This window comes from Carlito syrichta, unplaced genomic scaffold, assembly GCF_000164805.1.
Source record: "Carlito syrichta isolate Samal-C Ts95f unplaced genomic scaffold, Tarsius_syrichta-2.0.1 Scaffold305566, whole genome shotgun sequence".
NCBI classification, from domain to species: Eukaryota; Metazoa; Chordata; class Mammalia; order Primates; family Tarsiidae; genus Carlito; species Carlito syrichta.
Window position 1 is genome coordinate 52,108 of NW_007249662.1, and position 26,159 is coordinate 78,266.

Genomic DNA, 26,159 nt, shown 5'->3' on the forward strand with positions numbered 1-26,159 from the left:
GCCACTGCACTCCAGTCTGGGCGACAGAGTGAGACTCCAACTCAAAAAAAAAAAGTTTTTTCCCTGGCATTTGCCTGCTCTTGACCTGCATGTTAATAAAAAAACTCATAATTAATTAGACTCAGCTTACTGGTGTAACTTCTTCTTGCTTATGCAGTCATAACATCTATTCCACAATCATGAGTCAATTTCTCAACCAAAACCTTTAAAAATGAATAATACACATCCTATTGGTTCCATTGCTCTGCAGAACCTTGACTGAGGCCCTGCCCATTAAAGACCTTTCCTGTCCTTATCCACCTTTTTTTTTGTGCCAAACTGAGAGGCAGACAGGCTGGGCTGGAGTCTTGAAGCTCCTTTTCCCAATGAGAACCTGGAGGCATGGTTCTCAGATCTTCTGGCTTGGACCAGAACCACACCACCAGCTTCCCTGGGTCTCCAGCTTGCATACGGCAGAGTATGGGACTTCTCAGCCTCTGTAATCTCATGAGCCAATCCCTCCCAATACATCTCTCTCTCTATCTCTCTATATCCTAATGGTTCTGTTTCTCTGGAGAACTCTGTCTAATAAAGCATACAGATGCTCCTCAGCCTACAATGAGGTTGTCTCCTGATGAACCCACAATGAAATTCAAAAAACTTTAAGTCAAACCATTGTAAATTGGGGACAGTTTGTATATGGGGGGGGGGAATGACCAAAAAACCGAAATGTATTTATAAAAAATTGTGTATTCTCACATGTTTACACTTCATTCACCCTCAAAGTACTCTCCATTTGATGCAATACACCTATTGAGATGCCTTTTTTCACGGCTCAAAGCAATTTTTGAACTCATTCATTTTGATGACTTTTAGTGCTTCTGCCATTTGTTTTACCTCTTCCACATCAGCAAATCATTTCTACTTGAGGACTGTTTTCATTCAGCGAAACAAAGTCGCTCAGGGTGAGATCAGGTGAATAGAGCACATGGGGTCTGGGGGTCATGCCAATTTTGATCCAAAACTGCTGAATACTCAGTGCAGTGTGGGCAAGTATGCTCTCGAGGTGGAAAAACTAGTCACCTGATTGTCACCACTTGGGACATTTCTTCTGCAAATTGTGACACAGCCCTCTCAAAATTTCCAGATAGAAACTGAACTATCTGAAACCCTTAACTAATGGGGAAAGCCTACAGTACAAGTAGCCCACCCACCAAAAGATAATTCTGTTTTCTGAGGGTCCCCTCTCGTATACCTAAGATAAGTGAAAATGCCTGTACACCCAACATTTTGTGCATGGGTGTTCATGGCAGCATTATTCACAATAACTGAAAGTGAAAAAGTCCCAAACGCCCATCGATGGATGAATAGATAAGCAAATGTGGCCTATCCATGCACTGGAAGACTATTTAGCAATAGAAAGGAATGCAGCACTGACACAAGCTAGAACATGAATGAACCTTGAAAACGTTAAATAAAATAAGCCAGACACACAAGTTGACACATCATATGATGCCATTTATATGAAATGTTTGCATTAGGTACTAGACACAGCAGATTAGTGGTTTCCAGGGATTAGGGGGAGAATGGGTTAGAGGATGGCAAGTGATTGCTCATGAGTTTCAGGTTTCCTTTTAGGGTGATGGAAATGTTCTGGAATTAGTGTGATGAATGCATCTGTGACTTGGCACACCTTATTGGCATACTGAATACAAGTCTTGTGGATATACAATGTATAACCTTATGAATATACTCATACCGCTGAATTGTATACTTTTAAGGGGCGAGATTTATTGTATTGAATTATATCTCAACAAAAAATATTTTTAAGTTAAATTAAAAACAACAACAACAAAACACACACACACTCACCACCACCCAATTTGGAGCCTGCATTTCTTAGGATTCTGATCTGGATGTGGTCTTCACTTTCTCTGCCTGCTGGCTGCAGGAGATGTGAGCCTCTTTAGAGGCTACCGAGGAGGCCCTCTGTCTCTCACTGAGCTTCCTACTGCTGGCTGCTCACAGAGAGCTTTTGTCATTCATTTTCCTGGGCATCGTGGTGATAGACACCCAATTCCACCAGCCTGGTTATTATTGTGCCACCACCAACTGTCTAAACATTAGAGGCTTCATACGTGTTTTACCATTGGCTAGGGCCAGTCCCTCCTTGGAACTCTTCTCTTTATGGGCATTTTTCCATAAGAACTTTAGAATCAACTGTCTAGTTCCACTGAAAAGCACTTCTGGGTATTTTTTTTTTTTTTTGAGTTGGAGTCTCACTCTGTCGCCAGACTGGAGTGCAGTGGCCACTCCCGGCCACCGCAGTCTCGCCTGCTGGGCTCCGGCAATCCTTCCGCCTCAGCCTTCCGAGTAGCTGGAATTACAGGCATGTGCTCTACCACGCCCGGCTAATTTGTTTTATTTTATTTTATTGTAGAGATGAGGTCTCGCCTGCTCAGACGGGTCTCAAACCCGCGGGCTCAGGCAATCCACTCACCTCAGCCTCCCAAAGGTGTGGGATTACAGGCTGAGCCACCGAGCCTGGTTACTTGTGGGTATTTTTAGGGTGATCACTAAATCTGTAAATCAACTCAGGGAGAATCAACATCTTTCTGAGGTCCAGTGCTTCTATCCAAGGGTGTGGCTAGATCAGAAAGCTCCAAAAGTTACAATGAGGCCAACATGCCAATACCAGGGTGGCCACTGTCAAAGACTGAGGGACTAATGTGAAATTTGTCCCTGCTCAGGTCAGTAAGACGTCCTCCCTGCATGTTCCATGTGAAGCCGCTCCTCACTCCCACACACCTGAGCCTCCCTGGTTCCCACCACCTCTAGATTACTCTAATTCTGGAGCTGTTTTGAGGAGGAGGCCTGAAGTCTGTGTGGTAAGGATGGTGGGCATACTCACCAGCTAGCAACTGAACTCAAGACCCACTCAATGGCCCAGACACACACTGTATGTCTGTGAGCATCTTCTCCTTTCTGCATCTGTGTTAGACATTGCTAATCAATTACGGAACTTATATCACCACTTTCCTCTACTGCATCCATGGCAGACATCACTAATTGATTAGTTTACTCTTCACAGATAAGTGCCATTCTTTAAAATCTTTTAGAGCATAAATTTGTTTTTTTGTTTCTGAGTTAGTTTACTTAGGATGATGTTCTCCAATTCCATCCATGTTTCTGCAAAAGACTTTTTTATTCTTTTTGATAGCTGAATAGTATTTCATGGTGTATATATACTACATTTTCATTATCCACTGATTGAGGAATGGACATTTGGGTTGATTCCACATCTTTGCAATTGTGAATTGTGCTGCGATGAACATGTGAGTGCAGGTGTCTTTTTAATATAATGACCTTTGTTCCTCTGGGTAGATACCTAGTAATATGATTGCCGGATCAAACATAGATCTGCTTTTAGTTGCTTGAGAAATCTCCATACTTCTTTTCATAGAGGTTGTGCTAATTTACACTTCCACCAACAGTGTAGAATTGTTCCCTTTTCTCCCATCATGCCATAGCCTATTATTTTTTAATTTTTTTAATAATGGCCAACCTGACTGGTATAAGGTGGTATCTCATTGTGGTTTTAATTTGCATTCCCTGACAATGAGTAATATTGAGCATTTTTGCATATGTTTGTTGGCCATTTGTATATCTTCTTTTGAGAGATGTCTGTTCATGTCATTTGCTCACCTTTTGATGGGGTTATTTGCTTTTTTCTTGCTGATTTGTTTGAGGTCTTTGTAGATTCTGGATATTAGTCCTTTGCCAGATGTATAGTTTGCAAATATCTTCCCCTATTCTGTAGTTTGCCTATATGCTCTGTTGATGATTTCTTTTGCTGTGCAGAAGCTTTTTGGCTTAATTAAGTCCCACTTGTTTATTTTTATTTTTGTTGCATTTGTTCTTGGGGGTTTAACCATAAGTTCTTTTCCTAGGCTGATGTTCAGAAAAGTTTTTCCTTGTTTTTCTTCAGGGATTTTTATGGTGTCAGGTCTGACACTTAAGTCTTTAATCCATCTTGAGTTAATTTTTGGATATGGGGAGAGATGGGACTCAAGTTTCTATCTAATTTCCCTAGCACCATATGTTGAATAGGGTGTCCCTTCCCCAGTGTTTGTTTTTGTTCCCCTTGTCAAAGATCAGTTTGTTGCAGGTGTTTGGGCTTATTCCGGATTCTCTATTTTGTTCCATTGATTCATGAATCTGCTGTTGTATCACTACCATTGATATTATGATTACTATAGTCTTGTAGTATAGTTTGAAGTCAGGTAATGTAATGCCTCCAGCTTTCTTCTTTTTGCTTAGGATTGCTTGGCTATTGTGACTCTTTTTTTGGTTTCATATGAATTTTAGGATTGTTTATTCTAATTCTGTAAAAATGACATTTGAGTTGTTTGTAGATTACTTTGGGTAATGTGGTCATTTTAACCCAATGTTGATTCTTCCAATCCATGAGCATAGGATGTTTTTCCATTTGTTTATGTCTTCTACATTTCTTTCATCAGGGTTTTGTAGTTATCAATATGGAAATCTTTTGCCTCCTTGGTTAAATATGTACCTAGGTATTTTAGCTTTTTGGCTATTGTAAATGGAATTGAGTTTCTCAATTTGATTCTCAGCTTGGTCACTATTGGTGTACAGCGGTGCTACTGATTTGTGTGGGTTGATTTTGTATCCTGAAACTTTACTGAATTCATTTATCAAGTTCTGGAGTCTCTTGGAGAAGTCTTTAGGATTTTCTAGTTATAAGATCTTATTGTAGGCATATAGAGAGAGTTTGATTTCCTCTTTTCCTTTTTGGATATGCTTTATTTCTTTTTCTTGCCTGATTGTTCTGTAGTTTCCAAGTTTCTGAGAAGGGGTTGGTGCCATAGTTATGCCCAGTAATGACCAAAGACTGCATGTTTCCAGATCACTGTGAACTTTTTCTCTTTGCTCTTGAAGAATTTAAATGTCTGCTGAATGTTGAGATGACATTGTCAAGGGAGATGGAAATGGTTCCTTCTTGCCTTTGTGTGACTTTGAGTTGCTCACTTCATTCTTGGTCTAGCTCATTACAAACCTCCCACTTAGCACATTCTTGTAAACTGTCTTCATTTTTCCTTAAAGGATTTAGAGTTATGTGTTTTAGTTTCCTTCAGTTATACCATAAAGCCCCATGAGCAATGTTTTATAGCTTCATTTTTCTTGTTTCCTATTGAGGTATCTAAAGCAGGTTTAGGTATCTAGAAGGGTCTGGTAACTAGTTGTAGATTGAGTAGATGTGCATTAACATGATCATCCTTTCATTTATCATCATCATCATTGTCATCATCATCATCATCATCATCATCCCTATTTCTTTTGCCTTGTCCTAGACAAGAGTAGTAGTGCATTCCATCACCAGTCTTCTGACACCAGTTGGCTGACTGTTCTGTGATTCAATGCAAGTAAGACACGAACTGCTTGAATTGATGCAGGTCCTACAAGTTAAAGAGAAAGACCCTTAACAAGTCTATCTTTACTTCAGACAGTAGCCACAGGTGGGGCTCCCAGGCTACCCATGCCTCTGTCCAACTTGGCTACCAACTGGGGGGTTCCCATAACTCCTGTTCAGGTTCCATAATTTGCAGGAATGACTCACAGAACTCAGAAAAGTTCTATACTCACAATCACCATTTTATTACAGAGAACACAAATGAAGAGTCAGATTAAAAGATATATAGTGTGGCAAAATTTGGAAGGGTCTGGAACTGAAATGAATCTTAGAAAGCTTAGGAGATTTTGTCTCTGTGGACTTGGGGTGTTCCACCTTCCTGATACATTGGATTGCTCAGCAACCAGGAAGCTCCCCAAGCCTCATTGTCCAGAGTTTTATTGGGGTCCCACTACATTGGCATGATTAAGTCACTGACCATATGATTGAACTCAATGGGCAGCCCCTCTTCTCCTTGAAGATTGGGGGATAAAACTGAAACCTCCAATACTCTAATTACATGCTTAGTCTTTCTGGCTTGGCCAACTCCTCCCTTGAATCTATATAAAGGTCCACTGTGAGTGAGTCAACTTGTTAGCATAAACTCATGATTGAAAGAGGCTCATTATAAATACAGAGACTCCTGTCAAAAAATTCCAAAGCTTTTGGAAACTCTGTGCCAGGAACTGGGCACAGAGGCCAGATCTGTTCTATATTGTACCATAGTTGGTATATGCAGTAGGAATACAATTTTAATTGGGAGGTATGTGATGTTTAAACCTTTAGTCTTTCAAGTCTCTTTGATGCTGAAGCCCAAAGAAAAGTCTTTCGATTTGACATGAAGATACTCCTCGGTGGAGAGAAAAAGGCAGTCTCAGACGGAAAAGAATACAGACTCATATGGATAAGGCAACAATGATCAGTCAAGTCTTTGGAGACTTTGAAGGTCTAACAAATGGGCTGACTGGCAGCCAGTTTAGGAGACCTCTATGTCAGCGGGAATGGGAAGAGTTTTTTATACAGAAGAAAGAGATAGGAAGTGAATGAGTTGGAAGATTCTGAGACCAAGATCATGGAGTCATGGGGGCCAAGCAAAAGGCTTCATTTTCCACACTCGAAGATCATTTTTAAGACTTGAAGGAAAAAGGAGGAGCTAACTGGAAAAATGCAGAAAAGATACAGGTTGACAGAAATATGATCCACTAAAACTAGATGAGAGCAAAAGGTAGGACATGCACAGAGAGGAAGTTCATCAAGGCAAAACTTTATGAAGGACTCTGCAGTCTTGATTTTAGGCGGAGTCTAAAGTGAGGGAGGGAGTAGCAGGAACATCGCCGGAAGAGTGGATCTGGGTTACTGGTGAATTGAGTCTTCAAAAGTAATTACCAGATGACCTCGAGAAGCTTCTTCTAGCATTATTATTCCAGGATTGTACGTCTTCTGAATGAAAGCATCTCAATGATGGACACAGCCTTCTGGTGTCTGCACCAACTAGAAACACATGTGGGAGGACAATGATTCCTAAGCAGGTGCAACCACTAGGTAAAAGAGCCAGAAATATAAAAAAAGAAGGAACTGTATCTGGGAAGGCCACTATTGCCAGAGACACATTTTTGGTAGTGCAGATCTTAGTAACTAGAGCTGACTCCAGGGTTGGAGTAGAAGATTCCTTTACAGCAGGGGTTCTCACCTGAGGGCAATTTTGCTCTCCGAGGACACTTAACATGTTCCAAGCCTTTTTTTTTTTTTTTTAGTCGGATCTCAGTCTGTCTCCCTGGAGGTGTGCAGTGACACTATCAATTATGCCCGGCTAATTTTTTATTTTTATTATTGTAAAGATGAGGTCTTGGTATGTTGCCTGGGTTGCTCTCAAAGTCCTGGAGTCAGGTAATGCTCCTGCCTTGGCCTCCTAAAGTGCTGTGATTACAGGCATGAGCCACCATGCCCGGCCCTCATCATGTTTTCAGTTGTCACAATTGGGTAGAATCTAGTGAGTAGAGACGAGGGATGGTTGCTCCACATCCTACAGTGCACAGGACAGTCCCCTAAAAAAGAATGATCTGGCCCCAAAGGTTGACAGTAACAAGGTTGAGGGAAACTGCTTTACAGAAAGAACCTGGTGGAAGTATATTCTAGGGGATGCACCAAGTGTAGCTTGGTAGGAGGGAGGTTTTGGCGAGGTGTGGCAACACCCTTGGGAGACTGACCCAACCCACATCCAGTTGTCTTCACTCCCCTTTTTTGTAGCCACCTTTGAGTAGATACACAACAGTTCTGGGCAATGAAGTGGAAGAGAATTTGCTAGATGAAGCTACTAAGAACATGTCTGGATTCTTGGTCCTTGGGTATCTTCCCCCTTTCTGTTCTTCCTGCCTGGATCATGAACCTGCAATCTAGTGGTACAATCACTACTTTCAGGGCCACAAGTACTAGAATTAACAGTTAAAGAAGGTGGAGCCAAAAGTCAAAGTCAGAATGAGCTGTGATCCCCAAGGGACACTTAACAATGTCTGAAGACATTTTTGGCTGTCACGCTGGGGAAAAGAGGGCTATTGGAAGTGGGTAGAGACCAGGCATGCTGCCCAGCACCCTATGGTGTGTCAGTCTGGCATTTCATGCCTCAAAATTACTTGTAAAGGGGGCTTGGAGGACCAACTGCTTAAGTTTCTGGAAGTTGAGTTTTCTGCTATGTGTGGCTGATTCACTCCCAAGTCACTACCACTGTAGCTGTTTGATTGGATCAGAGGACGATCTCCAGATCCCACCTCCCTCAGATGACTCTTGCTGGCACTTTCCACGGCTGCACTGGGTTTCCACTCCCATCCTTGAAGCAGAGAGAGGACAGCCATTCCTTGACTTCTTTGGCCAGAAGATGCCAACACCAACGGTCCCCTCCACCCACATCACCAGTAGGTTCCGCTGGGTCCAAGATCACAGGCCTGAAGGAGAGTTAGAAAGCATTAGGGGATTCCAAAGCCGGTGACTTCCAATTTGGGGCCCATCCTACTCCCATCAACAAAACAATGTGTTCTTACAGCTTAGATGTCAGTAAATCAAGCATATGAATGTTGTTCAAAGTGAATCCCTAGAATTAAATTATATTTGTCAAAAATATTCTGAAGGTTGTTAATCACTATATACATGAAGGCACAATGTAAATCTTTCCTCCCTGCCAGGTCGACCGAAAGATGAGGAATAATTTAATCAAGTACAATGTGGCCAGCTGCCCACGGCAGGCAAACCACAGTATCTTGTCCTCTGTTACTTCTCTATTCTTTCTCAGTGCTTCTTTATTTTCCCTCTTTTCTCTGGCTTCCACTGTCTTTGTCCCTTACTGGTGGCCCTGAGAGGATGCACTAGGGTTTCTTACTATATATTTTTTTCTTTTCCAGCTGGTATCTCATACTGTCACCCAGGCTGGAGTGCAGTGGCACAATCACGTCTCAGTGCAGCCTTGACTTCTAGGCTCAGGTGGTCCTTCTACCTCAGCCTCCTGAGAAGCTGGGTTGGTAGGCACATGCAACCATACCCAGCATCCTCCTACGCCTTCCCTCAAAGTGCTGGCATTACCAGTGCAAGTCACCATGCCTGGCCTCCTTGCTATTCTTGAAGGCCAAAAATAGTAGATAAACCCTAATCTAATAAATATTTTGCAGGAAAAATTGGTCCATGAATGATTTTCAGGGACACAATTTCAGCTCAAAGACCTCTTACACCTGCTAACAAATGTATGTGTTTCTTTCTGAGTGTGTGTCTCCATGCCTCCTTCCCTCTTTCTTCTGGACAGCATTTTCTCCTACCTCAGGATCTTATCACTGGAGACCAAGGGACTCTGCTTGGTATCACTGTCTCCCTTTCTCAACAGAAATGGATCAAACCCCAGGGGAGGAGAACCTAGGACTCTGAAGTAGCACAGAGGGGTATTGGGGAAAGAACAGGATGGGGCTGGGGTGAGGGCACCTGGTTTTCTGGATCTGACTCAGCAAGAAATTCCTCAGAGTCTCATCTTCAAAGTTGTAATTGACAGTCCAGAAGATGCAGAGCTGCCGATACTGTGCGACCAACTCCAGGACTGTCCGGAAACCTTCCGCAGTGTCAAAATCCTCGGTCCCACTCCCCTGCTCCCAGGCATAGACAGTGAGCAGCTCCAAGGCATACTTTGGGGGCAAAGAGCCCTTCAGTTTATTTTCACACTGAGGGAAGAATGGGACTATCAGATGACACCGGAACAAGGAATTCAACAAGAGTCACAGTGGGGCAGCTGTGTCACAATGCCATGCTGGCGGGCTGTCACTCTGCAACTTGGGTGTCTAAACAGTGTAGGTTCACAGGAGCTTAGCTGGTCAATGGGAAGCAAAACACATGGGCTTCTCATTTGTGTGCCTTCCTAGGATCATGATACAGCTATGGCTCCCTAGAAACTCACTGCATGCTGATCCTGGGTTCAGGCATTTACCTACACTATGCCTAATTCTCCCAACAATACAGGAGTCATGACCTCCACTTGAGGTCTGGGCAAGTGAGTGACTCACTCAGTGTCCCACCACAGCCCTAAGCCCTCTGAGTAGACATACTCTGCCAACTCTCTGATCTTTAGGAATGAAAATTGCAGAGCCCAGTCTCAGTCTTACGCTACAGGGAGCAGGACACAGAAACAAGATGTCTCAGGAAGGGCTGATACTGTGCCTGATGTTCATCACCTCAAAATACTCAGAACCTACCTTGTGTGCAAAGCGGTTGACACAAGTGTAGACTGGCTAATCATTCTGAAAGTCAGCCCAGTTCCACCTGTAGCTTCAACCTGCCTCCCAAGAGACAATCCTGGCACCAAGCCCTAGCTGGCCACACTGGCATTTTGTTGACATGCAAGTCCCAATCTGCAGGTGGGATAACTTGGGTTTCTACAGAATTACTTGACCAGTGTGAGGGCAAAACAAACCACGTGTAGCAGCTTTGGTGGCAAGAGGTGGTCTACACATGACCCAAATGAATGGGATGAGGTATGGGAACCCCGCAAAAATACCCAGAGGGCAGATTTCCTAGAAGGGCTCAGCCTTCAGCATGGGAAAATAGGGGCAACGGGGCACTTGGTAAGTGCTGGCTTAATGGTGAGAACTTACTGGTAAAAATAATAACCAGATAGTCAGAACAAGAGCTGTTGTACCTGTTTGTACCAGTGCTTCACCAGGCGAATTAAATTCTTCAGTTTCGTGGGCCGGAAGCAAATGAAGTTTCGCTGCAGCAGTGTGAAACAGGAGGAAAACTCTCTCCCCAGGATGTCTGAGGATTTATAGAGCTCAATGAGCTCAGCATAGACCTCCGGGTTGGGTTTCCAGCCAGAATTCCACTTACCTAGCATGAGGGAGACAGCAACATTATATCTTAATAAGCATAGTAAGTCACAGATTTCAAAACACTTTTGACAAACATAATCTAATTCTGGGAAACTACTTTGAATGATGTTATTGTATTTCAATGACTGATGTCTGTGATATAGATAGCATCTCCAGAGTAAGGAGTTTTTGAAAAAGTTACATGGTCTTCACAAGTCCAGGTGGTATTATTAAAGTATTGTCTAGACCTGCACTGTCAACATAGTAGCCACCAGCCAATGTGGTCATTTGTACTTAATGAAAAGAAGAGAAAAGATAAAATTTAGTTCCTCAGTTGCACTACCCACATGTTGAGCTCTCAGTAGATACAGAAAACAGACATAGAGCATTTTTATGATCACAGAAAGACCTTTGGGACAGGACCAGTCTGGAGTTTGCAAACTATGGACTCTGGGCTAAATCTGGCCTACTGTTTGTTTTTATAAATAAAGTTTTCTTGCAATGCAGTCACACTCACTTGTGAAGGTATCATGCATGACTGCTTTCATGTTCCAACAGCAGAGTTGAGTAGCTGCAGCAGATGCTATATGGTCCTCAAAGCTGAAAATATTTGCTATCTTGCCTTTTCCAAAAAATGTTTGCCTACTCCCATTTTATACTCTTATTCCTTTTCTGGGAATCATTCAGAGGAAGGTACTAGAGTCTTGATGAATTTGAGTTGGAAAATGCCTGAAATAGCCTTGTTTCTCTTAATAACCATGATTTATCTGTCACTCAGGAGTTGAATTTCTAAAGATTTCCTCCCAGAATTGAAGGTGAACACCCATTTTCCTGTTTCTCCCACATTTTGTTATTTAATTTTCTTCACCATATTTGAGGCATTTCATCTGTCTGTGTATTTTATGTGTATGGAACCCTGTGTACCCCATTCTTTGACAGGCATTGTGGATAATACTGGGGGAGTATAAGATGTAGCTCCCGTGTTCGTAGGACACGTAAATGGGAAATAAGACCAAGATCGTATATACGCATAAAGTATTACTGCCATTATTACTGCTGCTGGCTTGGGGGTACTGACCCATGAGTGTTGTAGATTTTCACAACCCAATACTATGTCATGTGGCTTCTAGAAGCTAGGTCTGGGGAATCTCACCTAGAGCATTAAAGGCTGGCAGCACGTCAAAGTCAATACTTTGCTTGAGTTTTTTGGATTTCAGGGAGAAGCTCAGCACCCCGGGAGCCTCCCATTTTGAAATCTTAATCTTGACTTCACACTTCTCCCGCTCGTAGGTTTCCAGCTGTTTGTGAATCTCCTTGATAATTTCTAAGCACTTGTGTTTGTGGGAGGTGTAGCTTTCAAGAGAGTCGTGGAACACAATGAGGTCGACATTGGAGCCAGTCTTCAGTACGGTGCCCTTGGCAATTGAACCTCCCTGGAGGAGAAAAGAAAGGTTGCAATGCATCATTTGCTAGACTGAGAACCCCGTACCCCCAAGGGCTGACACCAGGCAGGCTAGTGAATGAGGTTTCCAAGGCCAAGTTCTGCGTTAGGGTCCTGTGAGGGCAGAGTCAAAGCAGAGTGTTTTCGTTTTACAATCTATTAGGAAATATGGTTTCAAAGGCAATTATTCTCCCACCCTTTGCTCACAACCCGCGATGGGCTAGTTACACGTTATCTGATGCTTTAGTCAATTTTCTAAACGTTTCACCTAAAGAAATATTTAGCTTTATCTGGATTGCCAGAACCTGAAAGAAATCAAGCTGAATGCAGTGACTATGGGGCAAATGCTCATCTGATCCTGATGTGTCAGGTGTCTCCTGCAGTCAGGGATCATTGCATGAATTTTCAGGACTAAGGTACAGGGGTTGGCCAGCTTTCTGTAAAGGGCAAGGCAGTAATATTTTAGGCTTTTTGGGTTATGTCTCTGCCATGTAGTCATCTCCATTTCCTCCCTTCTCCACCTCCTCCTTCTCCTCCTCTTCCTCCTTTCTCTTCTTCTTCCTTCTCCTCTTCCCCTTCTCCTTTTCTTCCTTCCTTTTCTCTTCCTCTTCTATTCCTCCTGTTCCATTTCCCAAGTGCAGATCCTAAACTCATCCCTGTCCCAGCCCACTTCATTCATGCAGCCCTCTCGTCTTCCTCTCCAGGATTCGGGTTTCCATGACCTCTCCTGGGCTGCAGGCCCCTCCTCACAAGCTCTAAGTGGCATCTTCTCCTCTGCCTTGGCAATTGCTATCCATTGACAGCTCTCTTCCTCTCTTTGATGTGTCACATGCCTTTTTTTTTAACCTACTACCATGTTAATGGAGTCTCAGGAAGGAAAGGAAAAAATGCAGGTTGACAGTGTTAGCGTTGATCACAAACTCAGTCTTGTCTTCACTTCAGTGAACTTCAGTTAGGTGAGTTAGGTGGCTTGCTCATGGCTCAGGGCTCATTGCTGTTTTTCACTCTCCTCCCAGGGCAGCACCCAGAAAGTTCTGTTTCTGCATCACTACAGATGTTCATGCAGATGTATTTCTGTCTCCCCCCTACCATGGGCACATGCGTATCTGGTTGTGTGACCAGCAGAGGGAAGCGTGTCAGCTGTGGCCTTTGAGCCATGGACAAGAACAACTCCAATCCTCTGAATCTTTAACTCAGCTGATGGAGCATATTGGGCCTCAGTCATTGAAACACAGAGTACACACCAAGCTAAGCATCTGCAGTTGGTTAGGTACCCCTCAAAAAAGTTATGTCCTTTGGGATTCTGTGGATGTGCCCTTATTTGGAACAAAGGGTCTTTGCAGATGCAATTAAGTTTCTGGAGATGAGGTCATTCTGGATTAGGCTGGACCCTGAATCAAATGACAAGTGTCCTTAGAAGAGGAGGGGAGAAGATGCAGAGAGAAGGTGACCTGAGAGGCAGCGTAGGGAATGATGTGTCTCCAGGCCCCAAGCACCAAGGATGGCCAGAAGTGCCAGGAGGCGAACACAGAATAAAAAGCATACTGTCAATGGCACAGTCTACCCATAGCCCCCACTGAAAACCTGTGTCCTAGTCTCCAGACTCCCCAACTTCCCTTCCTCAAGTTTCCAAAAGTAGATGGGTCCTGGAGAGTGGCAGTGCCCATGGAGTTCCCTTCCAGGCTTACCCAGTGTGACATCATTCCTGTAAGAAGCAAGAGAAGGATCAGTGCTCACCTGGACGATCTGGATCTTGTTGGGTGAATGTTGAAAGCATTTTTTTGTAAGGAATGCACAGATGGCTTCAACAGCATTGTTGATCTCAGCTAGGGAGCGCTTGTTAGGCTGGAGGAAGTCCTCGATGAATTTAATTAGATGTTCACCCTTAGTTGTGAAGAGCGGTGAAGGCTAGGGAAAGGCAAAAGACCCTTAGCACTGACCAGCTTCTTCCTGACTATAGGAGACTTCCTTTCCTGCCTTCTCTGGGCCCTCTGTCCTGCCCCTCCCTCCATCCACTTCCTGTCTTTGGTCCTTCCACTGACATACCCTAAGAACATACCTGAGAATTTAGGGTGGTATCCAGGGTCCCAAGAAACAAAAACTCTTCTGGTTGTCCCTCCTCCCCGTCCACCCCCGGTCTGGACTCTTCTCCAGACAGGTCTTCTGTGCCCCTAACTCCAGATGGCTCCGAGGTTCCCCTTCCAGTTGGGGCATCACCTGGGAATGGCTGGTGCTCTTTTGCTTTCCCTGCTCCTCAGTTCTTCATTAGTTTCCCGTTTACTGGTCTACAGATTTCTGATGGTCGTGGCCACTCCTCCTTTTTTGAGGTCATATTAGTGTTTTCAAACACATTGTACTTAGGTATATTCATTTCCAGGGCTGCATGCCAAGTTACCACAAGTGGGTGGCTTATGACAACAGAAGTTTATTCTTCCACTGTCCTGGAGGCCAGGTATGCGAGGCCAAGGTGTGGGCAGGGCCATGCTTCCTCTGGAGATAATGTTGGAAGGGTCTGGAGTGGGGAGATTCTGAACTAGCCAGATTGGCCCATGGCAGGGACAAGAGTCCATGGGACAGGCAGGCAGGTAGTCAGAGTTGGAGAAGGGGGTGGGAGATGGAAGCAGTGGAGCTGGAAGAAGATGTGGCTTTGGAGAGGGAGACAGAGGCCATGAGTCAAGGAATCTGGGTGGCCTGAAGAAGCTTGAAAAGCCAAGGAAACACAAACTCCCCAGAGCCCTGGATACCTGAGGTCAACCCAGGGAGACCAGTTTCAGAATGCTGTAAGTTGATGAGTTTGTGTTGCTTCAAGTCATAAACCTGGGGTTTTTTTTAAGCAGTTGTAAGAGAAGACAAACACTGTTCTGTCAGATGATGTCCTTTTACTGGTGACTCAGACTAGTTGGGCCTGCTCACCTGAGGGTGGGGAGGGGAGATCAGCTTGGAAGTTAAAGGTCAACTATGCTTGATTCCAGATGTTAGGTGTGGGCCTCACAGTGCAGAGGAAAGTGCCCTGTTGAAGGCAAGTTCATTGCCAGCACTGCCCATCCCACAGGACAGAATACTTGTGGTGTGTGAATGTGTGCATGTGTGTGCATGGGCATTGTGTGCATGTGTGAGTGTGTGTGTGTATGTGTGTGTGAGTGCATGTGCTTGCGTGTGTGTGTGTGTGTGTGTGTGTGTGTGAATGTGAGCCCTGCAGTGCTCAGATTCCCTTCCGCAGTGGTTTCTGGGTCTAAATTATGTCAACAGCCGTAGAGAGAGGCGTGGCCTTATAGTTTTGGAAACAGAGGTTGATGGGGGTAGCAAAACAAAACAGTCAAAGCCGGTAGCAAAAGATAGTATAGGAGAGACTTGGAACAAAATGCCACGTATGTCCCTGGATTGGAAAGGGATGTCTTAGGAAGGACGTTCTTGGGATGCTTGTGAAGCTCTGAAAAATGACTCTAGTCATACAAAAATACATAAGTCCTAACCTTCTGAAATACATAAGTCCTAACCTTCTGAATTTGACCATGGCATGTGTTTATCAAAGACAATGTCCTTGTTCTCAAAGATCCTGCAGAAGCAACCAGGGGTAACAAGATGTCTGGCATCCCACTCTCAAGAGGCTTAGCATGAAAAACAACTAATGTGTAAACCCTCAGACTGTAACATAGCAAGTGTGGTAAATGTTACCCATTTGAGCATCTATTTGAAGGGCACTCAGGAGTTTGTTGAAACATGTGTGTCACTTTTTTGTAGGTTTGAAAACTTTTCAGAATAAAATGTTGGGGGAAAATTTTTTTTGAAAAAAGTTGTCTGAGGAAGCCAGGACAATTGAGACCAGGAAACAAAGACTGGGAGCCCAGTGAAAGTGGGGATGGGGAGAGGGGACACAGGAGTGACTTGTTCAGTGCATCTTGGTCCTTCTGGATCCAACTAGGGAATTTCCTCATCCACAGACTCCTTCACCTCCAGGTCCCAAGAGCTCACTCATAGCTCCATTTATAGCCCGTGTTTTGTTCAGTTTCCCTCCAAATTCTGTGCAAATGGAACGTAGACCCCCATCTCCCATAATTTGGATATAAACTCGTTCTTTGTGAAATGTGGAATTTGGTTGGCCCCTTGTTGACCCCTGTGAGTCTCAGGAAAGTCAGAAGACTCTGGTCTCACCCGAGGAGGCTCCTCTTGGGTCACCCTCTGTAATAATATGAGAAGGTATAGGGGAATTCCATGCTAGAGATTCTTCTCCTTTGGGGGATGGGGGCGGAAAGTCAATGTATCTATTTCATGGCTGGCATTTCAGTTGGCTCCTCTGTTTCTGCCCCTGGTCTTCCTCCTGGGGCTGCACCTGCCTGTGTGGAGCCAAGCTGTCCTGGCACCCGCAGGCCTGGCTGCCACCCCTTCTCCTGGGCTCTGCCCTGCTTCATCCATCATCACCTGCACGTCTGCTTTCTCTCGCAGAAATTAACGGAGCTCTCTCATCGGTAGGTGCCCTCTTTCTCTTTGCTCCCCTTTGCACTTCACAGCCAATGCCCCTGATGGCATGTTGTGGGTTGAATTGTGTCTTCCTAAAAGATGTTAAGGCTCCAACCAGCTCTACCTGTGAATGCGCCTTATTTGGAACTAAGGTCTTTACAGATGGAATCTAATTAAGATGCGGCCATTAAGGTGGGCCCTGGTTCAATATGACTGTTGTTCTTATAAGAAGAGGAGGCAAGTAGACAGACATGCATGAAGCAAGACCTCGTGGAGACACGGGGGAAGCCACAAGCCAGAGACCGCCAGCAAACGCCAGAAGCTGAAGCAGCAGAGAAGGATCCTCTCCAGAGCCAAAGAGAGAGCACAGCCCTGCCCGCACCTGATTCTGGACTTGTAACATCCAGATGAGGGTGAGGACGTGTTTCTATTGTTTTAAGCCAGCTTGTGGTACTTTATGACAGTGGTCACAGGAGACTAATGCTTGGTACTCTCGAGGGAGACTCAGGCTGGGTGTTGGGGCCCCTCCCCGCAGCATGAGAGGCTGTGTATGGAAAACCCTCTCACCTGCACATCCCAGGATGGCAATGGCAGCTCGTTGCACAGACCAGGAGACGCCAGCCAGTTCTGAGCTTCTTCTTTCAGCAGTTTCCAGCATTGCCCATCTCCACTGAATTTATTGGTTGGGTCAGTTGGATCCAAGATCATAGGCCTGTGTGTTCCATGAGATTACAAAGATCAGCTGAGCTGCTTGTGGGAGAAGAAATCAGTTTTGGGGAAGGAGGTCTCAGGGAGAGTCTGGTTTCTTGGTCTGAATTCCTGTAACTCTCCATGCTGCCAAGGGCCTTTGTCCACGACGTGTACCCCTCTGACCCTGCATTTTCTGCTTTACAGGGGTGCTCATTAATAAATTAACAAGGTCACCTCCTCTTCCTGCCACCCAGGTTCCTCTCTTAATCCCTTCTTTCTATAAGGGGTTGGGAATGTGAAAAGTGTCAGCCGACCTCCCCTCCTCCAAGCAGACCCCTCTGCCTCTCACTTCAGTGGCCACTGTTTTGTTGGGACACCACTGGCTAGGCAGGACAATACCAAGACCTCATTCCCAGGGGGCACCACCCAGTGTTCAGATGAAGGGGTGCATGAACAGGGTGTGGGGAGCTTGGCACCTTTCTGATCGGAGCTGTTTCAGCAGGATGTTGCGAACGGTCTCATCCTCAAAGTTGAAGTAGACCGTCCAGTAGATGCACAGCTGGTCCTTCTGCTCGATCAGCTCCAGAATGGTTCTGATGCCCTCAGAGATGTCAAAGTCTTCTTCTCCACATCCCTGTTCCCAGGCGTACACTGTGAGCAACTCAAGGGCATATGGAGGCAGCCAGGATAACTCGGGCCGTTTTCTCTGGCACTGTGAGAGAAGACAGAGTCAGCAGCGAATTTGGGGATCTGGTTTTTGCAAGTCTGAGGTCTGAAATAAAAAATCCAGAAGTCTACAGGAGGTCACTGTCCCCCACCAGAAGGCCTAAAGTCAGTGAACTGACAACACCAAGAGCTGGCGAAGATGTGGAGCACCTGAGACGGAGCAGGTCCCCGCTTAGGGGCCAGTGGGGCTCCCAAACATGGACATTGAAGAGAATACTGAGTTCCTTCAAGGGAAATTCCAGGCACTCTGCTTGTCTTCAAAAGTAAATGAGCAACTTGACAAGCAAAAAGATAATAATAACTTAAAACAATAGCCAAGGAAGTGAGAGTCAGGAGACGTGTTGTTCCCTATAGAAACTACAGATGGCAACTTAACATGTTGAGTTATTTCCAGAAATCCAGACTCCTGCCAAATGGATCTGCTGGTGCGTAGAACTCAGATAGGGGGAAGCAGAGGCCTGAACTCTGACCACCATTCTTTGCTTTAAATTTTGCCCCAAGGGACGTGGAGGAGATCATGCCCATGGCCAGAGCTCACAATCTCTTCTGCAGACTCCAAATTTTTAGACTCAGCTTCATCTCCTTAACCAACTGCAAATCAGAAATTATTTGAATCCATGTATGGCCTGTGACCCCTTAGAGATGTACCACCTTTTTGGTCAAGCTAATGTAGCCTCCAGGTGCTGATGTATGACTTTACCTGAGACTCTTCCTCCCATCTTTAAATGCCCATATCTGTGCACCAACTGAGAGATTAATTCTTAAGCTTGAGCTGCCCGATTCCCCTTGCTTGGAGTCCTCCAAAAAGTGCCTCACTTTCTCTCACTGCAAATTCCGATGTCCATGTTTGGCTTTGCTCAGCCTGGTGAGTGGATCTCAGTTTGGTTCAGTAGCACACTAAAGCACACACCTTGCTGATGGGAGTGTAATTTAGTATGAACATTTTGGAAAATGGTTTGATAATATTTACTATAGTTAAAACAAGTAACTCGCATATGTATATTTTATATATTTGTACATGTATACATACATGACACTTATCTTCATGTACTGCATAAATGATCCCAAAATCCCTCTAAAGTAGAATGGATAATGTGTGGTGTGTGAATACAATGGAATACTCCAAAACAATGAAAAACTAAAATCACATGCAACAACATGAATAAATATCTCAGACATATAAAGGAGAGACCCCCTGCAACAAAAACTGAATTATTTTTGGGAGGGCAGGCCCCTTGTAGTATAGGCGTCTTTCACTAAGAAAGTGTTCAGCAAAAATGGTACGATCTGCAACCCTACCTGCCTTATTCATCCAATCTCATGCTGAGCTACGTTTTTTTTTGAGTCAGAGTCTCACTCTGTCACCCAGGCTGGAGTGCAGTCTGGACTCAGATGATCCTTCCACCTCTGCCATCCAAGTAGCTGAAACTACAGGCGTGTGCCACCGCGCCCAGATAAAGAGCTTCTTTTTTGTGTGTCTCCAGATGAAAAAAGTTCTCAAAGGGAAACATTTTTGATATGGAAGAGATGAAACAAAACACGTAGAAGCACTAAAAAGCATCGCATTGACAAATTCAAAAACTGCTTTGAGCAGTGGAAGAAGCATCTCAATAGGTGTATTACATCAGAGTACTTTGAAGGTGACTGAAGTTTAAACACGTAAGAATAAATACACACTTTTTTATAAGTAAATTCTGTTTTGAGGGGGGAGGTCCCGCCTCGTAATATAGACAAGAGAAGGCAGACACTATTTGAGCCCATTTACATCGCTTAAAAATAAGCAAAACTAATCTGCAGTAACAGTTGTTAGAATAGGGGTATGTTCTGGGGGACTACTTTGGGGCAAGGGGCTTGGGAAACCTTCTGGGGTGCAGGAAACATTCTCTGTCTTGATATGGGTGTTGCTGATAAAGATATAAACAATGCATTGAGCTGCACACCTCAGATTGCTACACTTTACTGAAAGTCAGTTATCACAACTAAGAGAAGTTGAATGACAACGATATATACGCACAATTGGAACATTACCTGTTGATACCAGTGCTTTACCAAGAGGATCAAATCCTTCAGTTTTCTGGGGAGGCTACTAAAGAACTTCTGCTGGAGTTCAGTGAAGCAGACGGCAAACTCACCGGGGCTGGCTTTTGTCTTAATCAAGGACCTTTTGAGATCTCGGTAGACCTGGGGGCTGGGATTCTCACCAGGGCCTGATGTGAAAGAGTAACAGGAATTTGGGGATTTATGTAACTGGAAATTCCCAGAGAATTTCATAACCTGTTCTCAGAGACTCAGTGTTGCTCAACAACGAAGCTCAGCTTTTGACTGAGAACACATGGCCATTGTTTCACCTGTTAGAGGACTGGTGCTTATTTATATAAAATGTAATGGCAGGTTGGTTTGGTCAACCAGATAATAAAATTGGTCTAAAATGGCCATCATGATAAAGGTCTGATGTTTACCCAAGACAAGGTCAGAAAAATCAAAGGGAGGGGTGAGAAAAGTGATACTCCAAACTATTAAGAAAACAGTGGGTTTGAAGCAGGGTAGTTAGTGTAGGTTACACATAGATAGATAAATAGCCTACAGGCAGTTTTCAGTTTTTAGTAAGGAAGCATCCACACATCTTCATCTGCAGGCTGAAATGCCCTGAGGGCTGAAATGTGGATTCAATGTGGACTCCCAGTCAACCCCAACCCTTGTGCTCACCAAAGGATAACCCCATCAAGGTGGTTCCTGGCAGGAATCAAAAGCTATAGAAATATAAACCAGGCCATCTTTTAGCTCTTAGTTACAAGTCTCGCAAGTCAGTCTATGGAATACCAAATTCATGTTCTGGAAAAGCTTAGCCCCCTCATCTATCAGAGGCAGAGAGATAACAATTGTTCTATGACTCCTGTTCTCCTCTACCCTCTTTAGCACATCAATTACTATGAAAATACTCTACCTTTTAGTCAAAAGCAAAAGCTTGAGTTGTCTTTTTTGAGGGACTTGCTCATGCCAGTTTTCTTTCTGGCATAACCCTCTTTCTTTCCCTTTTGTACTTTTGCTAATAAGCCCATTTAAAAAACTTTGCTGGCCACTCTGAAATTCATTTCATTGTTGCAAAAAGGAGCCCATGAGTTTTAAGCCATACCCCACCTGACAACAGATTTTTCAAACAATTTGTGGCATTGGCACAGTTGGCATACACCTGGAAGGAAACAAAGTTGACATATCACATACAATCTATTTTGCTACTGAGTCCATCCAGTGAGTATTCTGTTTCAGAGCATCAGGGTACAGGGACTTTGAGAAGGCAGACAAAGAGGGAGCAGGACCCTGGAGGACTGGGGATTGAGGCCAGTTATATCAAGGGGTTCCCTTGCTTGCTAGCTGAACTTCACTGTTTATAAACACATTTAGATAAAAGAAACCAGGAGAAAGTAGCCAGCTTGTTCCTTTCATACATCTCCCCAACAGATATTTACTGACCCCCTATGCATGATTCTAGGCATGCATTGAATCCTCCTCTGTCATGATGATAATATAGCTAACATTTATTGAGTACTTATTTTATGCAAGGCATTGTTTAAGCCTTTTATGTAAAGTGAAACATAAGAGCCTCAAAAAAACTCTTAGGTGGCCAACACAATCACAACTGCTAATTTACAGATGAGGAAATGGAGACACCAGGAAATCAGGTAATCAGTTACTTCCCGCTTTGTGGCAAAGGCCCTGTAAGGAGTGTTAGTAGCATCCAGCAGTGGAAAGAAATGCAGAGTTAAAGAGAAACTGCCTGTTCCTCGTGTAACAAGTAGGCTAGATTAGTTAAGATAATGTTTAATTAAAAAAAAAGAAAAAAACAAAAACACAGACAATCAATGAATATTCCCACCCCTACCCATAGGTTACTTTTCTCAGAAAGCAGTCCTAAGTTTTCCTTGTAGAAAAGGGATCTTAGTTTGCAATGTGCAGCTCTACCACCATCCAGTGGTAGCTTCTGGTTACCACATATGAGGAAGAGTATATTTCTCATTCTTACACCATCCTTGCATGACAGGTTGAATCCAGTGGAGGTTGTTCTGACCTCATCTCCAATCACAGCATTTTGAACAAGAGTACACAGTATGTCCTATACAAATTCTGAGCCATATGTGTCTCTCCACCTAGACCCTAGTCCTTGTATGAGGCAGGCCCACACTCACAACCTTGATAGTCCCAATGGCATTGAAAGTTAGTCTCCAGTCTGACTGCACAGTTGGCAAGCATAGGTAAGTAGTGGGGCCAGGATAAGACTCAGGGTTGCTGACTTCTCAAACTAGTACATTTTTCTCAGAACCAGGGCTCCTTTCTGTGAATGACAGTCATTAGGGTGTGTGTATGTCTCCATCTTGTCAGACAATGGTTGGGCTAATTGCTCTTGTAACCCATAAATTCCTTAAAACTATAGGCAATGGAAGGTACCCCAGCCTGGACTTAGAAGACTTGAACTTTTGTTCTAGTTCTGTAAGTGACTGACTGGGTGGAATTCTTTCTTTCTGTGCTGGAGACCAGCTCCAGCTGGGTTCAGGGCATCCCAAAGGTGGAGACGGCGTTGTGATTGAGGGGAAGAAGAGAGAAAGAAAGAGTGAGAGAGAGAGAGAGAGAGAGAGAGAGAAAGAGACTGGACTCCAGTCTAGTGAAGAAGCGATGTGTGTTATTATTGGGAATTACAAGGGGTCTTTTATAGACAAAGTCAGATGTGGGAGGGGCATCCCCCACCCACCAGAAACCTTAATCCGTGAAAACTTAATCAATGATTGCCTTTAAACCCTTTTCATACAATAATCTTAAAATCCTATAACAAAGGATAACCTAATCTGTGACTGACATATTCTATAAACCTTTTTCATCCTAAGCTGATTGATTTATGGCAAGTTAAACAATTCTATAGAAGCTTAAGTATTTACTTTACAAATGAAAGTGGTCCATCCAGAATGTTTGGAATGTGGCCCAGTCCAAAGTTCACAGTGGACTACCTGCAAGTAACCCAGGTGCATTCTTTCAACAAAATGGCTGTCTTCTAAAACTGTATTCTACAATTTACACCTTCAATAAATCCTAAGATCATGACCCAGAAGCCTGTGACCAATACTAAGGCTCTTCGATGTGGCACGAGTTTGAATTATAAGTTGTATGAAAGCCAAAACTGCAGTTTGTGAAAGAATGGGAGCAATGAGCTTCTAAAGTTAGCTTGTGTTCATCCTGATCTCAGAGTTTCTATGTTTTGAGCTCACAGGAGCTTAATCTGGTTAGTGCTGAGTAGAAAGGGGGAGGAAATGGGGTCATTAGCTCCCGAACACATTCTAGTGGTCTTGGGGTCAGTGGCCCTTCCTGATCCCTGACACTCAGTGGGCCTCCGTGGCCGGCTCCCAACATCTCTGTTTCCTCATTTGTTTGGCGGGAGGTTGAATTTCAGCTCTGGAATTCTTTAAGTGTAATGATGTGTGTATCTGAGCTATCCATCCATCTACCCATCCTCCTTGCACCGATACATTTAAGGAACCATGAAACCATCCACTTTCATCCATTCATTTAACCATCGTGATTCATTCATCCATCCTACAACTATTATTGATAATGAACATTGAACTAGGGACTGGAAAAGAACAAGATACACATGGTACCTGTCTTCATGGACCTTTCAGTTTAGAAGAGGAGAAAGTTTAACAAATTATTTCCACAAATCTCCTGATCCAGAAAGCACAGATTTCTACTGGATCATGTAGGAGGTAGCTTTAACCCAGATATGAGGAACCAGAGGACATAAATGATGAGTTGGAGTTATCTAACAATGATAGATTGGGGGAAAGAACAGTATGGGCCAAAGTCTCAGATTGAAAAAGCATGGTGGGTTTGAGGAGGTCTGTGAAGGTCAGAGTGGCTGGTGCATAGAGAGTTAGATGGTAGTGAGTGGTTCGGCTAAAGTGGTAAGTAAATGTAGTGAAAAGCCATGAGATGGTTTAACACAAGGTATGCAAGAAAATCATACTTGTGCTTGAAAAAAGAGCATCCAGTTGCAGTGAGAGTGAGAAAGACAGCAGGGAGATAGTTAGGAGGCCATTGCCATATCCCTGATGGAGGCCTTGACTGGGGAAGTGACACTGGGGAGAGAAATGAAGCAGATTTAAGAGCAAGTGAGGCAGAACGGGCATGGATGAGGTGATGGGGAGTCAGAGATAAAACATTGGCTTAGGTGACAGACAGAAGACGTGGGAAGAGGGCAGGTCTTGGAGAAATAGGAGCTTGTTTTGAGGAACCCCTCAGCTCCAGTAGACAGTCATCTGTGAAAGGTTGTTGCCTTGATGGGAGCTGGTATGAAACAGGCTTCAAAAGCTTGTTCTAGCTGAACTTTCCCCAAATGTTTGCCTCATCCTCTTCCTCTAACCAACATTGACTCTAATTGAAACCCTCAGGTGTGGTCGGTGGACCATCATCATCATCATGGAGCTGGTTAGAAATACGGAATACTGCCCATACAGAGTAGCTCATGCTTATAATCCCAGCACTTTGGGAGGCTGAGGTGGAAGGACTGCTTGAGCCTAAGAGTTCAACACTAGCCTGGGTAACATAGCAAGACCCCCAGTTCTACAAAAAATAAAAATGCAAAATTGAGCCAGGCGTGATGGCTCACATTTGTAATCCCAGCATTTTGAGAGGCTGATGCAAGAGGATTGTTTGTGGACAGGAACTTTAAGACAAACCTGGGCAACAAAGTAAGATCTCTGGTCTCTACAAAAATAACAACAAAGGTGATAAAGAATCCTGGGCTCTGACTCAGACCTCCTGCATTTTCACAAGGTTCCAAGTGACTTATGTGCACATTAGTTTGAAAAGCCCTGCTTTAGATTCTCAAATCTAAGACATTTTCTCCAAAGTCTATCAGGATGTGGGGGAGAAGTTCCAGAGGTGAGAGTGAGCCCAGGATAGGGGAATTCTTCTTCCCTGAGGGCCCATGGTCTCTCATTTTGGAAAGTGCCAGTGTTATCAATCCCACCCACAGCCAAGAGGAACCACATAGCTATCTGCTACCCCCTCCTTTGGCTTTTCTTCACCCGCTCAGAGGTGCTTACCTAGAGCTTTGAAGGCGGTCAGCATCTGGAAGGAGATTCTCTGATGTTTTGTGAACAACCGGATAGCAAGCACACCTTGGGTCTCCTGGATCCACATCTTGTCTTGCAGCTTCATTGTGTTTAGATGGGACTCCAGCTTTTCACCAATCTTGTTGAGGTATTTATGTTGGCTTTCCTTCTGATCCCGGAAATGTTTGAAGTCACTGAGGAAGAGGACGAGGGTACCACCAGAGATGCCTCTCAAGACTGTTTCCCGGCCATAGGAGCCACCCTGCCGGAGACAGAGGATTAGCTGTGAGACTCTAGACTCCCTGGGGGGGGGTCACAGGCAGAGGTATTTTTCAACTCAAGGGAAAGCCAAAAAGGTCACCATGGTCTAAAAATTGGGTGGAAGACATCCATCTGTCTACCCACACACCTGACTGGGATGCCCACAGTGCATCCCAAAGCGGTTTAATGCTAACCCAAAGCGGAGACAACTCAAATGGCCATTGACAATAGAATGGGATTGATACCACTTGCTACTGCTGGTGTCTGAGCACACTGTCCAGGGCCTTAAGATAGAATTACCTTGCCTGCCATTGCTGCCAGTGCCTGCATATGTCATCTGGGGTCCGGGAGATCAACCTGCCTTACCTGTTGCCAGCACATGTATGCACCATCGGGGTGTCTGAGGAAAGACTCACCCTACCTGCCACCAGCACCCACATGTGCTGTCTGGGGACCTGAGATGGGTCCCTTCTGCCTTCAGCCACCAGCACATGCATGTGCCGTCCATGGATAAGCCTACCCCACCTGTGCTGACACCTGCACATACCTCCTGAGGGCTTGTGAACTGGCCTGTCCATCATATCATTTGTGATGCCTGTGCACACTGAAGGCCTGAGGGTTGGCTTACCAATGCCACTGCCAATGTCACTGCTACCACCAATGCCATACACACTAGCCTACTGCTTCCTGTACTGGTGCAT

General features: G+C 44.4%; 1 protein-coding gene across 1 annotated transcript in view; it reads right to left on the minus strand.

Moving 5' to 3' along the window:
• Positions 1-8,191: 8,191 nt before the first annotated feature.
• Positions 8,192-26,159, minus strand: part of LOC103264101 (2'-5'-oligoadenylate synthase 2-like) — a 31,879-nt gene continuing 13,911 nt past the window's right edge. Inside the window, exons 2-10 of the mRNA XM_008061745.1 lie at positions 25,189-25,459; positions 20,126-20,304; positions 17,848-18,083; positions 17,249-17,393; positions 13,961-14,131; positions 11,936-12,215; positions 10,614-10,801; positions 9,410-9,642; positions 8,192-8,388 (exon numbers count right to left, since the gene is read on the minus strand). Coding sequence (XP_008059936.1) covers positions 8,220-8,388; positions 9,410-9,642; positions 10,614-10,801; positions 11,936-12,215; positions 13,961-14,131; positions 17,249-17,393; positions 17,848-18,083; positions 20,126-20,304; positions 25,189-25,459 — 1,872 coding nt within the window. The 3' untranslated portion in view covers positions 8,192-8,219. The remainder of the gene's footprint in view (positions 8,389-9,409; positions 9,643-10,613; positions 10,802-11,935; positions 12,216-13,960; positions 14,132-17,248; positions 17,394-17,847; positions 18,084-20,125; positions 20,305-25,188; positions 25,460-26,159) is intronic.